Genomic DNA, 15,186 nt, shown 5'->3' on the forward strand with positions numbered 1-15,186 from the left:
TTTTTTGTTGGGGTGGACTTTTCCTTTAAATGTAATATTTTATCACCTTACTTCGATCACAATTAAAGAGAAATTCCAGTAGTTGCAGTAAACACTGATTTCATGAGAAAGTCTGTAAAACCAGGCTTAATTGTCAGTATATCATCGAGGATCTAGATCTGGTACAGTTACATAAACTGAACTTTGTGAAATCTTGAAATCTACGCTGAAAAATGTTCAGACTGAACTTCCCCAACACAGATAAGCGCACGTGGGACAGTGTATAATTATTGCTTTGAGCGTCGGGCCCGACGCTCTACCCGAATCCTGTGCTTATTTGCTGATTTCTCAGCAATTACACAATTTCTTCCAGAATCCTTTGGCACATGTGTTTTATTTATACAAACAGACACTTTGGTGGTCATTTCATTGGATTCTGTACGAACTCATTTTGATATCGTTACCAAAACTAGCATTTACCTTTAAATATGTAAAACATGGTAAAATTTGAACACTTCAAATATGTTCATTTTCTGGTGAGCTTCACTCACGTTTTAGCACCACTGTATGGTTAGCTTTTTCAAGAGGCCTCCTCAGGGTAACGGGATTTTATTCCAAAGATGAGGTTTGAAAGAGCATCGAAAAATAGCATCGCTGTGTAATGATGTATGCAATTCAATAATCACAATGAATAATCATCTTTTATTTGGAAATGCCAAGCGCAAAGAAATAAATCAAAAGGATGCAGAGCATTCATGTATGTATGCATGCATGCATGGATGCATGTAAAATGAAATGTTAGTGGAGCTGTGTTGGAGCAGTAAACTTAGTCATGCAATCTGTTCTTATGAGTCAAGCTATAGTCATTGCAAGAGTACATTCATGATTTCCAGATTCATAAAAAACCTGGAAATGCTAAATAATTACAGCCCTAGCTATGATATATTTTGGAAATCAAGGGAAATCAAGATGTATCAGCCTATATGTTAAGCATTCAAATATTATAACTCTACCACGAAGGATTTCTGACCAGATGCCTTCATATTGAAAATATGAGAATAAACGCTTGGAATATTCAGGTCTATTCTATGCATTCCCATATATATAACAGTTATAATAACAGTTTGTGTAATTGGCTCTCAGCAGAAATGAATCATCAGTATTTGCAGATTAGACAAGAAAAAAGTTTGAAAATGACTCTTAAGTTGTAATTCCATGTAACCCTGCTTTTATGGCAGATATAGACAAGAAGATGCTTGAATTATCAACTGTGCACAAATTTGCAGCTCAGTGAGATTCCAAAACAGAAAACTGATAAGAGGTGTAGTATAGTTTCATGGTACGTTCTTTGTTGGGTATGCAGTAAAATGACCACCAAAGCTTGGCGTTTCGACAAGTCTGTTCTTGTCGTCTTGAGGAGAATGAGTAACGTTTTTTATTAAAAGCAAGCCTTTTAACACTGTCAAGGTGCGCCGTGTACCCACAAAAGAATACATGGTGTTACACGAAACCACTACACTCTTTTTATCCATGGAAACCTTCAAAAGTTGCATGAAATGGAGTTTAAGTCTGACTAAAAGTTAACACTTAAACTCCCTGTTCTGGCATTGACATCACAATGGTCAGATCATGTACATAAGAGGTACACTTCTGCATATAGTCATTGATTGAGTTACTGAATGTGTGTTGGCATTACAGCATGACTTTGAATCACTCACAACTCTTTGTCAAAACGGCCTCCTGTTCTTTATTGATCTTCTTACAGTGTACCAAGCTTTGAGGCCAGTAAATTCCTGATCACTAATAGGGAGTTCCTAGGTTTCGTTGAGTCCAAGGGATATGAAAATGAGAAGCTTTGGAGTAAAGAAGGCTGGAAGTGGAGGACATTCCGTCAAGCAATCCACCCAACATTCTGGGTGTGTGATAAAGGTAATATAAGATGATAAGATGTTAAAGTGGATACTTAAGATGAGATTGGTTGCATGCGTGCACATGACCAGTCATCTATTTGGCCTATTACATAGATTTACCAATGACCAGTGATGAGCAGTAATGAGTTATGTCTAATGAGTTACATGGTTTTGAGATGAGGATGGCTTATCAAATAAGAAGGATCCACCTCACTATTGTATAAGACTTATATTATACCTCATTTTATTTGGGCTTTTCCACAAGATTTCAAATAGTACTTCACCTTGCTGTCCATATTGAAAATGTAACATAAGTGTTTATAATTTATCTTGCAGAAATATACGGTTTGTATTATTATCATTCATAATGACTCTCATCTTTCAATCTGTGGGACATGGGTTTGATTCCCAGTCATGGCTTGTTTTCCTTCAGCAAGAAATTCACCCACATTGTGCTGCACTCAACCCAGGTGAGGTGAATGGGTACCTGGTACGAAGAAATTTCTTGAATGCTCAGCGCCTATATGGCAGCACAGTTATTAAAAGCCGGGGTAACAATAGCAGCGCTTTGTATCCTCAGGCAAAACGCTTAGTATATCCAGCTTTTATTATTACTATTATTATTATTCTTCACTCCCTTTATATTGTAGGTTGTGTATCAGGCTGTGGAGGGGTATTGGCTGGTTACTCACATTGCAAGGCAGATCAAAACCAGAATGTATCCACCTACAGGTAATATAATAATCATCTACAGTACATGTATAAGCCAGTTTGTAGTTCCATTCTACGCATGATCAGAAGAAGGTCATTTATATCATGAAGTGACATGGTGATTTAATTTAATGAGATAAGCACCAACTTTTATGTCTTGATTAGTGATATATTCTTTTGAACTGTTTTTCATGAGATCCACAAAAACGACAAAACAATGTACGTCTAATAGCGACTGGTATTTCACAGTTGGCTAAATACATGCTAATGCATTCAAAGTAGAATACATGTAACTTCATAGAGTGTTCATTGGTGTGCTATTCTAGTCACCTGGTATATGCAATTTCTGCATCTCGCTATGTATGGCATGCTTACATAATATTTTATTTTGAAATCTGCCTATCATAATGAAAGAAATGAAAGGTCATTTGAGCGAAATTGCCCTTGAGGTAGCTACGAACTGGTCTATTGAATTATATCTTCTTTTCTGAAATATTTAAGACTAATAGTAATGAAAATGTAGTGCGTGATGTCATTTGAGTATTGATTATTTTCTTTCATTTTAAATAATTCATGCAAGAAGGCCCAGAGTTCCATGCTCATGTCATTGTAAAAACTGCATTTCCATGCAGTTATTAAGGACAAAACATGCCATTAAATGTATTCTTGCAATACCACATCAAATATTAGGCTATATAAATTATGCTATTGTAACCATGCACAAGTCACCCAGATACAACTCACGGTGTTAAAAAAAACCCTGCTTTTTGTTTGAATGTGAAATCTGCTTTGCAGGTACCGATCGTTTTGTGAAGAGACTGCTATTCCCTGGGAGTGGCCTGTAGAAGTGAACTATCATGAAGCTAAAGCGTATGCAGCATGGAAAGGTTCAGACTATAGACTGCTAACTGAGGCAGAACACAACGCTCTTAGGGATAGACAGGTATTGTTATGTCTTTCAATGGTGACACAATATTTGCTGCTGCGACATTTGCTCCGATCATGATATTCCTCAGAGGACATAGGGTTAGAGTGAGGATCGTAATAGTGTTTTTGGTTCAGAATTATGTGACAATAGGGATTAGGGTTTATTTAGTTTAAGAGGTTAGATTTTATGATTTTCTCAACGTGCAGATCTTCCATTGAAGCAATTGTTGCTGGAGCAAATTTCATGAAAACCTTTTATTTAACTACTGTATATTTCTAAACAAGTGGACTAAACTATCTGATAATTAAACTTATGATCAGAAGAGGTTGTGAATTTTTGTCTAGCACTATGTGACAACATTTTTGGAAACAAATTTAATACATAATATTGTTTAACATCAATTTGTAACAGACCAGAGGTTTATTATGCCCAAACAGCATTATAAAAACAATGAAGACAAATGTTAATGAAAGTACATACTTTTATACAGGTTCCTGTCTCCAAGGGAATTGAATCAGACCTTATTTATGACAAAGAGCTCCACAAGAAATGTAACCTCAACCTTGTATTTGGCACTTCTACAGTAAGTATACACGTATATATAGGCTCAAAAGTAAGAAAGTATTGTGAAAATCGCAACTTTGTTGTGTTATTGCTTTGTGTTATTTTCTCAACATGTTTTTTTGGTGACCCTATATCTTGTTATCATAGCATATTTCAAGATATTAACAAATTTTGGTTGTAGGCATGATCAATATTGGATTTTTCAATGAAATCACCTTCAAGATTTCAGAATTTCTTTTAGAATAATGTGAATAGAATATTACCTTGAATGAAGAATACTTATATATACTATATGAAATGTTATGAACCAAACTTTCCTTGGCAAATTGCAAAGTCATACAATTACTGGGTTTTTAGACCAAATGTAGTTTAGACCAAACATCCATTTAGACTAAAATGAGTCAAGCCCATGTGGTATTGGACTATCTAAGAAGTAGACCAAATGTAGACTATTAAAGTGAATATATCCTTCTTCCATTCCTCTATCTTCCGCAGCCTGTTAACATGTACCCAGCCAATGAGAAGGGCTTTCATGATGTCTTTGGTAACGTATGGCAATGGGTAGAGGATCATTTTAATGGGCTACCAGGCAGTGAGACACACTACCTCTATGATGACTTCTCTTCCCCTACCTACGATGGCAACCACAACGTCATCCTTGTAAGGATTTAACCTTATTCCAATGAATGCATTTGAATATCAGATAACAGGGCCCTGTAAGACAAAGGTTAGCGATTGATCGTTAAATGAAACAGCCTATCAAGATCATTGTTGCATGTGCATTTAGCTTAGTAGACTGACGAGGAACCAATCAGAAGTGTTCTTTCAAAGTGTTCTTTCAAATTAGTGATTAATCACTAACTTTTGTGTTACAGGGCCCAGGTCAGTTTGATCCTCAGCATCTGCACCACCATGAAAAATTAATGAATAGATTGAATAAATAATATTTTCACCACAAATTTCACAATGTTCTTTTGTAGGATTTTTTTTGTAGGTACATGTATAAGTTTCTTGTTTGTAACGTGTTAATTCATATTTTAATAATCTTTTGTTAGAACTTTCTTTTGTTATTTTGTATATGCCAACATGGTCTGTATATTTTGTTAATTTTGGTTTCTAATTAGATAAATAAGGGCCACCTTTTATCACATTATGGTGGTAACAAGGCCATAAGAAAAAAAAATGAGATTAAAAAATAGAAGATTATGATGTCAATGATGACTATGATGCAGACAAAAATGTTAGGATATTTACTTCATCTGATAAAGGAGAGGCGAATCACAGGGAAACCTCTCCACATCATAATGTTAAAGATTTAATTGTTAACAAAGTACATGGAATTTACGATCCCTTCGATTAAATTTGCTGACCCACTTAGCTCTTTTTTTTTTTACTTTGGAAAAAAAATGATAATGCAAACAGTGACCAAACCCCTTTATACTTTGATACTAATGGTAATAATAATGACAATGGTAATAATAATGACAATGATAAAAGTAATGAAAATAAAAAATATGCAACATTCAATGTTTCTGTAGTACTGCATGTTATAATCTGGCTTCAACACTTCTACCCTGATCAGGGGCTTGAGCATTCACAAGGAATTCCTTCTTATATACCAGGTAACCATTTACTACACCTGGGTGGAGAGTTACATTTGAAAATAAACAACCTTGCCAAGGAAGTGAATGCTGCGATGGGATTTGAATCCTGGCCCTTGTAGTTCAAAGTCCTGGGTGTGTTTTTACCCTATCTAGGCCGGGGTATTTTTGGAGATCATATGGCCGGGGGGGGGGGGGGCCTCCCAGGCCCCCCTTGAGATCTCGGCCGTCGATCGCGCCGAAAATTGGCACACATCTTGCCTGGAACATAATCTACAAAATTTATTTCATGCAAATCGTTATTAATTAATTATGCTAATTTATGCGTAATTAGTATGCAAAATCATACTTTTTCCTCTAATCCCCTAAATAAAGCTCCATATGTTCTTATTTTTGGTGTAGAAACTCTTTGTGGTGTTCTTAGCAAATGAACATGAAAAAAATTGCGACATCAGAACAATTTCTAATGCATTATGTTTTTTTTTTGCAATTTCTTATGTATTTCTTTGTTTTTTGGACCTTTTGTTTTTTATTGTTTTTTCAATGAACTTTGTTGGGGACACTTTTGAGATCATAAAAAGCATAAAATAAATTCATTTAGACCAGCAAAACTAAAAATAATCATACAATTATGATTATGGTTTGAAAACACAATTTGCATTGACTTAACACGAAATTATGTTTTTGAGCAATTTTTGGTCTGACATGCACTTACAAAATGATGTGTAATTTCAGAACCGCGTACCCAGTCGTCGCAAAAAGATGCGCAAGACTTGAAAGTAAAAAGTCAGTAAAAAATTTCGCGCGGCGAAAATATTGCGCAAATCGTTGAGGGGGGGCCCCCCCAGCCTAGATAGGGTTAAGTATGACTTGCGAGTCGCATTTAATTGCCAACAGGTATATGATATGCAGCGCGCAATCTTATTGATTAATACTCAGTAGTGCTAAAGTGAGACTCTTAAGTCATACTTAAATCTTTGTGTAACAATCTCCAGATTTATCCACTGTGCCACAATACCTCTAATATTACTCTATCTTTCTATCAGGGAGGATCATGGATATCAACTGGTGATGAAGCATCCAGGTTTGCTAGATATGCCTTCAGGAGACATTTCTTCCAACATGCAGGATTCCGTTTGGCTCGTTCCACATCATCAATCCAAGAGCTACCTGTCAGACTTGTGCGCAACCCAGCCCAACAAGATCACGGTATGTATTTCAGCTATTCAACATCTGTAAATATGGTTGTAGAAAAGGTTTAAAAAACAATGTAAGGAAATTTAAATAGCTTACCCAGAGTTTGTCCTGAATCTGCACAGATCGCATTCAGTTTTGTCTTTTTTGTTTTGTTCTTTATCTGATGTGGTGGTAAATTTTTGCCACACTTGTACAGTATACAAATAATGCATGTAAGCTTGTGCATGCAGGGCCAAATAATGAACGATGTGCGAGAAGAGCCAATGGATATACCACACCGAGGTCCGCAGGACTGAGTGCAGTATATCCATTTTGCGAGTCGAACGCAGAGTTCATTGTTTAGGCCCTCTATGCACAAGAATGCATGCATTGTTTGTTTTATACGACCTCCCTCCCCATGTTAATGAGTTGCCCCCAATGCTGTATTTGATCTAAATTCCAGACCTCACACTATCCTGCACTCTGATGAGGATAGTACATTTTGTAATGACATCAGAGTGCAGGATAGTGCATTTTGGATGCCATAGTGCAATTAGCTGAATATTATGTGATCATATATGGACACAATCAGATTACACAACATTCTTGGGAGTTGTATAATATTTTTTATATGAATTAATGATGCATTTCATTCATTGGACTGATTCCTGTTTATCATCACTTTTAAGCACAAAACATATTTGTAGCTGTCCAAGTAAAACCAAAAAAATGATCTGCTTGTTAAATTTGAAGACATGGCAGAACAGATTTCATGCACTTGCATATTCTCTTCAAAGAGAACAAATAAATTCCAAGTTCAATTTTTATTCAATCCGAAAATTTTACGGAAATTTTCTAAACCTCTCAAGGGTTATTTTTCCAATAATTATAGAATAAGGGGCTCCTGTCCACATTTAAAGCATGTCACCCAAATTTGCATGTATATTTTCTTGCAGTTGAATCCACAGTTTTTGAGATTTCTTTATTTTGGGGCTCTTATTCACATTTGGGCATGCCACCTGTTTTCTTTGTGTATATTCCACCATTCTCTGACGAAAGATTGTCTCTTACTGTGAATCTTTCAGAGGTAACGCTCCCCCTGGATGACATCAATAAGAAGCTTGTTCTCACCACCAATAAACAGTTACATATGGAGACCCAAATCAATGCGGAGGAACGTCTCTTTGAGGAGTATGTCCTTGATGAAATCAACCTCTCCACATCCCTGCGTAAGATCTGTATGGCTGCTGCTAAGAGACACGGATCCAAGGTGGCAAATGCCCTCGATGTAGGATGTGGGTGTGGCCGATTGACCTTTGAACTTTCCAGAGAGGTTGAGCATGTGAGTATGAAATGATAGATATATGCACCTTCTTCTACCCATTGTGTGTTCATTTAATTTCTTATCTTTAACATTTGACACCTGTTTACTTATCAGTTGGAGCTCTCAAGCAACGAAGGATGAAGTTTTACTATTAAAAATACAATGTCCATTTATATGATTGCTATATACTTCTTATCTCATGTTGGTAAAGTTATCTCATTAACTCCTGTTTTGGTTTGAGTAGAATTATCCCAGATATGGTCTGTTATAAGGGTTGGTAGTAGAATTTGATTTGTTAATACCTAAGTAGGTAGCTCTGAAGTTTTTTTCTCTGCAAATTGCACTCAAGATGGACTAACTCTTGAAAATAATTATGAAGGTCAAAATTTCATAATTTTTTTTCCTTTATCTGTTTTGGATGTGAATCACCTTTCAACAAGTTAAAAGGGGGTATGCAAAATTTATTGCTTAACCCTAAAAGGCCGGGGGGGGGGGGGGGCAATGTGTCTAAGAACTCCATACTATTACTCAAGCTTTAGCACGGCTACCTTGATAAGGTGCTTGAACATTCAACGAATTCCTTCCGACAAGTAGGGGAAGGCGGGGTGAGTTGAGCATAGGGGCAAGTTGAGCCACCAGCTCCAGGCCAATAATGGATGAGTCAGACATTGTGGTAACCCTAACCCCACCTCATTGTTTTCAACTTTGAAACAAAAAGTACTTTTTTGGAGGGAAAAATACAAATTTCAGCCAAAAAAGTAAAAAAGGGTGTGAAATAGATAAGTGCTTTTTACACATACACGTCTTAAAATATCATAAAGACATAAGAACAACATTGTATGGATCTGCATTTTTGTCATATAGTCTTTTACATGATGGATGCATTAGAAATGTGTGGATATGAAATTATCGCATTAAGTTCCGACTGGGGTAAGTTGAGCCAGCCAACATGGCGCAAGTAGAGCCATGGAAATTCTTATGGTAATGTATTTCTTTTAAAAACAACCTTAAAAAGCCATCGATATGCAGGCAGAAAGGAGCAAATTTATAAGACTGTTCTTTTCCTTTTGGAGGATGTTATTATTTATAGAGAATAAGCAAGTGAAAATAATTTAGATTAAAAAATGACATCGCTGGTTCTTCCCCCATACATTTTGTAGGCCTACGTAGTTTTTGTGGCTCAACTTACCCCACAGATGGGGCAAGTTGAGCCATTTGACATATCTTTTTTCAAAGGTGACAATGACTTTCAGTGTGGGGGTAGAAAGTTATACATAGGTGAAAAATATTCAGAAGAATTCAATTTTAAGGCAAGGTACTTCTTTCTACAAGATTATTAATCATATCAATTCTAACATGCAAAAAGCAAAAAGTGTCACAACTTACCTCGCCTTCCCCTACTTATTTACTATATCTGGATAATGACTAACAAATCTTGATAAATGCCTTGCCAAAGGATGCAAGTACTGCAGTGGGATTTGAACCCAGGACCCTGTGGTTCAAAGATTAATTCACTGAGCCACAACTTCTCTTTGACTTCATTCAGGTTATTGGTTTAGAATACTGTGATGTGTATCTGAAGTCTGCTGAGGAGCTCCTATCCAAGAAACAGAAGTTATTCTACTGTCCTAAAGATGACTGTCGAAGACCTGCCAAACGTCTGAAGAGATCATCACATGATGGTTGCACCATAACTGCCAAACTTCCTACAGATACCAACCCTTCAAGAATAACATTGAAACAGGTTAGCTTCCTAACAAACAATTTTATATCAAATGAGAACGGTGCAGAGTGATAAGAAAGTTGTCCAACTTCAAACTTCATTACTCAGGAAAAAGGGATATTAAAGGATTTATTGAGACTTAAATATTCAAAATCTTCCAACTTATGTAATATTAAGTTTTGATAAGTTCACAATTGGCCAATGTGTAGAGTTCCTAATTAATTGAAAAGATAATTTTGTGGCTGTCATAATTAAAGAAAGGTAACTGAGGATTTTACTGATCTGATAATGGTCTGGACAATTTATCTTTTACCTCCAATGAGCAGAGATGCCAACCGTTACGGATTCGCCGTATTTGTTCCAATTTTATTCCTCCAATTACGGTGTTACGGCAACAATAAAAAGGTTACGGAAAAAACAACTACAATACATGTGTATTGTGTATTGGTGCTGTGCATGTGTATATATGCGTGTATTGTGTATTGTGCATGTATATGCGTGTATTGTGTATACATGTATCGTGCATGCAGCGTGTGTGTGGCCAACGGTAAACCAACGGGAGTTTCTCTACTATAATTTATAAACGCGCGCACTGCCTACTACGTTCATTGAGTTATGCTTTTATCAAGGCTTTCTGATTAGAATTATCGATATCCTGGCCAATCAATGCGAGCGACAAGTTCCGAACGCACGCACATAGACAAGCACAAATCAGCGGCACGAATCGCGGTATAATAGCGACTGGTAAATACGACTGTAAAGATGATGACGTCATCCAAGATGGCAACTCACGATGACCAACGAAGGAATCGAGGATGACTAAGTTTTGATCATCATTTGAAAGGAATTAGCGGTAACTGCGTTCTAAGGTACGATGTTTCTGAATTTTATATATTTTCTCGTAAGTTTGGATGTAATTATTTTTTCATAATGTGACATTTGATGTACCAAAAACGATCCGAAAATCGGGTTTCCGCCGAATGTTAGATCTAACGTTACTGCTGCATGCTGATACGGAACTCAGGGAGCTCCGGCCCGAAAAGCGGTCCGGAGCTCCTTGGGTTACGTACGTATCAGCTAGCCCAGAGCTCCCTGGGTTAGCTGATACGTTGTCTTAATGTACGGGCCAACAACTCTTCAGTCTATGTATTGGTGAGTGGAGCCAACGCGGTTCAGCTGAACAACCAAAATACAGAGACTGAAGCTTTTGGTCTAGCGTTCTATGAGAAACACACAACTAACTACCGTCAGTTTTTCAAACCTAATTGACTTCAAAGTCATCGATCACAACAAGGTAAGAAGCCACTTGGTCCTCCCCCCCCCTCCCCTAAATTTGAGGTGGGGGCAGACCCCCCCCCCCCTCCTAATTTTTTTTTTTGCTTGTCCAATTTTTTACCTGTGACATGTGTCCATCCCAAAATTAAAGGTGGACCCCCCCTAAATTTTTTTTTCTTGGACACTGTCCCGGCCCGCGATGAGTTTCAGTATTTTTGGAGGACACCTAGTGGCATCCCTGTATAAACGATGCTACTTCGCGGGATGTTCCTGAGAAACTCCCATTTGTTCCTGACAAATATGGTAAATATTCCTGACAACCATCCCTTTAGGTTGGCATCTCTGCAATGAGTATGATTAATACTGATGAAGCTTCTGTAAGTCTGAAGCAATTTGCCATCATTAGGACAGTAATGCTTGGGGTACAGTTGCCGTCTATTACAGTATTTAAAACTGAAGCAATCAACATTTTGTGATGATAATAGGACTATCAGAGGACTGATTTTCTTGATGCATTCAAGCATAGTCCTCTAGCCTCAAGCAACATGTAAGAAGTATTTCTTTAAAATTATCATATTATTTGCAAATCTGCACATGAAAGGAATACGCAATTCAATTTCCTCCGAGTATTTGCCATCCCAACATTTTTAAAAATACAATGACTATTTTTCTTGACAGTTTACTTGGATACCCAATGAGCTTAGTGGATTTGATCTGGTTGTACATCATTGCTTGGATAGAGTGCAGAATAAGAAAGGTAGGACAGTGTTTTCAGGTTTGTCTGCTCAGGCAGCTGATTACCATTTAATAAAATCTAATAAAGATTAACCAGTTTCCGATCACCACTGTCACTCCGAGCTATGTAGCTTGAGACAAATCAATACCTTTCTTCATGTAAAAAGCAAGCTACACTTTTCCATTCACTGATAATCAGGACTACACTAATATCAGGGGAGTATTCATGAAGCAAAAAGGCAGTGATTTAACATTTAACCTGTTTTGAGTTGAGCTGATTATGCTATAATACACATTGTCAATAGATCCGTCACATATTTATGCGCTGAGTTTCCAACTGGTGTTTTTCAAATAGGCTTGAACACACGAGTGCCCGATTAGGGTAGCCATGCATGCCAAAGCCGGGTAGTTCCAGCATTTAGAAACATTGTATTAAGCACTATATAAATTTTGCATATTATCATTATTTTTTATTAACAGAGTTGTAACACAATGCAATAACATTAATGGATGAACAAGGAGAAAGAAAATATTCAAACTACTTCCTTCGGTATTTAAATAATGATAAAATTTGTTCATTTATGATAACTTTGAACAGCCATTCTTTTCAGCTGCAATAATTTTGTGACTGGATTGTATTCTTGTACAACATTTCTGTTTATTGGACATCCATTTTTGGTATCAAAGTATAAAAGCATCATATAAAGGTCTGGGGCCCTTTTCATGAAGACTTACAAAAATGGTAACTTTTCCATTATGGTATTACCATAGAACCTTATTGTTATTGGCTTCTGAGCCTTGTTACCATGGTAATGGCAAAGTAACTTTCGTTGCAACTCTTTATTAAACATGGCCTAGAAGAGGTTTCCTTTCATTTTTGTCTCGCCTGCATAGCAGAGCGAGACTACAGGCGCTGCTTTTCCCACAGCGGCAGCGTCGTCAACATTGAAATCTTAACCAAATTTAAGTTTTTGAAATGTCATTATAACTTAAAAAGTCTAGGGACCTAGTCCATGAAACTTAGACATTAGGGTAATCAAGTATTACTGAACATCCTGTATGAGTGTCAGGTCACATCGCCAAATTCAAAGGTCATTTAGGGTCAATGAACTTAGACCATGTTGGGGGAAACAACATCAAAATCTTAACCAAGGTTAACCCTAAAAGGACGGGGGGGGGGGGGGGGGGCATGATGGCCCCCCTCAACGCTTCGCGCGATATTTCCGAAACGCAAAAGAATAGCGCCGCTAAATTTTATGACTTTTTTCTTTAAAGTCTCACACAATTTTTGAGACCAAAATTTGCGATATACCATCGCGACGTCACATGACTTTTACGAGGCAATGTCATGCTGAAAATGGCTCATTTTTATACTTTGTGTACAAAGTCTATGGGAGATGAAATTCATAAATGGGTGATTATTTTTCGTTCTAATTGGTCTGCTTAATTAATCTAGGGTTTGATTTAGTTGTTAAATGGTCTGTAATAATTTCCATTGAAAAAAACAATGAAAAACAAAAGATGAAAAAACATAGAAATACATAAGAAATTCTAAAAACAAAGAAATACATATGGAAAAAAATTGGCTTTACCTTTAAATTAGATTACAAAGATGACATCTGCAAAAAAAGAAAAAGAAGATTTGAAGTGAAATAGGGTGTTAAATATGCAAATAATGTTTTTCATGAATAAATTTGCTTATTTTATTCATAATAATAAAAAATAATTATCTTCAGAATTTTTTAATACTAGGTTGTACTTTATGTGGTAAAGAATGTACATGGCAAATTTCGGCGCGATCACGCGAATGGCAGCCGAGATCAGAAGAGGGGCCATCATAGGACATAGGAGTAATCCAGTATTACTGAACATCCTGCCTCATCTAGGGTCAATGAACTTTGGCCATGTTAGGGTTAATGAACAGTGGTGTTTTTTTCAATAATTATTCAATAGTTGTTTTCAAAGTCAGCATTGTAGCTATATCTGCGTAATGCAGGCGAGGCTGCCAGATGCGTTCCACTTAATGAAGAATAGCATTTTGAACGTGAGTTTTAACACGGTGTTTATTCATTCATGATTCACCTTAACTTGTAATATTGGTTTGTGTGTATATCTTTTGTGTATCCCTTTTATTCATCATTCTCATCTATTGTGTGTTTCAGATGACCCTTGTTCATTTGCTGATTTTAATACCAGATCACTTAACTTGCTGTACCTTTTCTTTCCTGATTTTCTCCCTATCTTATACAGGTCAAAATGTATGTAAAGCGCAGAGTATCATGATCATCCCTGCAAGTCTAAATATTCCTTAAATGAAAGTTAGATTGAATAGTTGCCCTCTAAACAATCCAGAACCCACTTCAAAAGAACTGAATACATCATTCAGATATCACATGTTCCTAAATGATTTTTCCTTTGCAAAGTCACTATTCTGCTTGTTACTGTGTTATATATTGGATCTTTTGTAGAATTTTGGTGTTAGCAGTGGAATATGTCTGTAAAAGTAGCCAAGGTTTCCATGTTTGATATTGAAATTTCCAGTTACATGTAGATATTTAATATTTGTGGTGTTTTTTGGGGAAAAGTTGTAGTTATCATAATTTTGGTGGCAGCAGTGGGATCAATAACATAAATGTATACAGATGGATTTTAGAACCTGAATTGATATAGCTGGGTTTTTTTTTTCAAGACAATACTGCCTTTTTGCCTATTTTGTCAAATTTCTGCTTAGGTTACATCCATTTTGTCTGATAGCCATGTGATTTACAATAAATGGCTAGAAATATTTTCCTTACTGGTTCATACATGAATTTTCAGTATTTCAGGATTTTTTGGCAGTTCCATGATGCCAGCAATAGGATATAGATGAAACACGGGTCAGTAAGAACTTCAAGCTAAATTATAGTCAACTTTAAGCTGTGGCCTAAAGTAATGCCTAACTATAAATACTGCTTCAAAATTTTGACTATCAGTCACCATGGTATTTGGGATAGCTTATCAGTTTTGATGTATTCTCCTACTTAGACCAGTCTTATTAGCCTATGGTTAGGAATGTCATAACTTTAGCTGGGTAGTCTTCGAAACTTTGGCCTTTATGAATTATAGATTGAAACCAAAATTTTTCTGAATAGAATATAACTGTAAATTTGAACTGTATTTTTGACACAGTTTTTTCCCTGTCCAGATAACATTCAAATTGTTACTTTTTATTTGTTATTATTATGCAACATATTTGGTTTTTATTTAGGTCCAGACATTAT

General features: G+C 36.3%; 1 protein-coding gene across 2 annotated transcripts in view; it reads left to right on the forward strand.

The window, feature by feature from the left end:
- LOC129271252 (uncharacterized) overlaps nucleotides 1-15,186 on the forward strand; it is a 40,137-nt gene that overhangs the window by 15,377 nt on the left and 9,574 nt on the right. For both annotated transcript variants that reach the window (XR_010295064.1, XM_064106414.1), the window contains exons 4-12: nucleotides 1,745-1,908; nucleotides 2,540-2,621; nucleotides 3,396-3,543; nucleotides 4,019-4,111; nucleotides 4,588-4,752; nucleotides 6,740-6,902; nucleotides 7,955-8,211; nucleotides 9,740-9,937; nucleotides 11,870-11,948. Coding sequence is in view for 1 of the 2 variants with exons in the window: in XM_064106414.1 (XP_063962484.1) it covers nucleotides 1,745-1,908; nucleotides 2,540-2,621; nucleotides 3,396-3,543; nucleotides 4,019-4,111; nucleotides 4,588-4,752; nucleotides 6,740-6,902; nucleotides 7,955-8,211; nucleotides 9,740-9,937; nucleotides 11,870-11,948 (1,349 nt within the window). In the remaining variant the exon portion in view is untranslated. The remainder of the gene's footprint in view (nucleotides 1-1,744; nucleotides 1,909-2,539; nucleotides 2,622-3,395; nucleotides 3,544-4,018; nucleotides 4,112-4,587; nucleotides 4,753-6,739; nucleotides 6,903-7,954; nucleotides 8,212-9,739; nucleotides 9,938-11,869; nucleotides 11,949-15,186) is intronic.

The sequence above is a fragment of the Lytechinus pictus genome, chromosome 11 (assembly GCF_037042905.1).
Source record: "Lytechinus pictus isolate F3 Inbred chromosome 11, Lp3.0, whole genome shotgun sequence".
Taxonomy (NCBI): domain Eukaryota; kingdom Metazoa; phylum Echinodermata; class Echinoidea; order Temnopleuroida; family Toxopneustidae; genus Lytechinus; species Lytechinus pictus.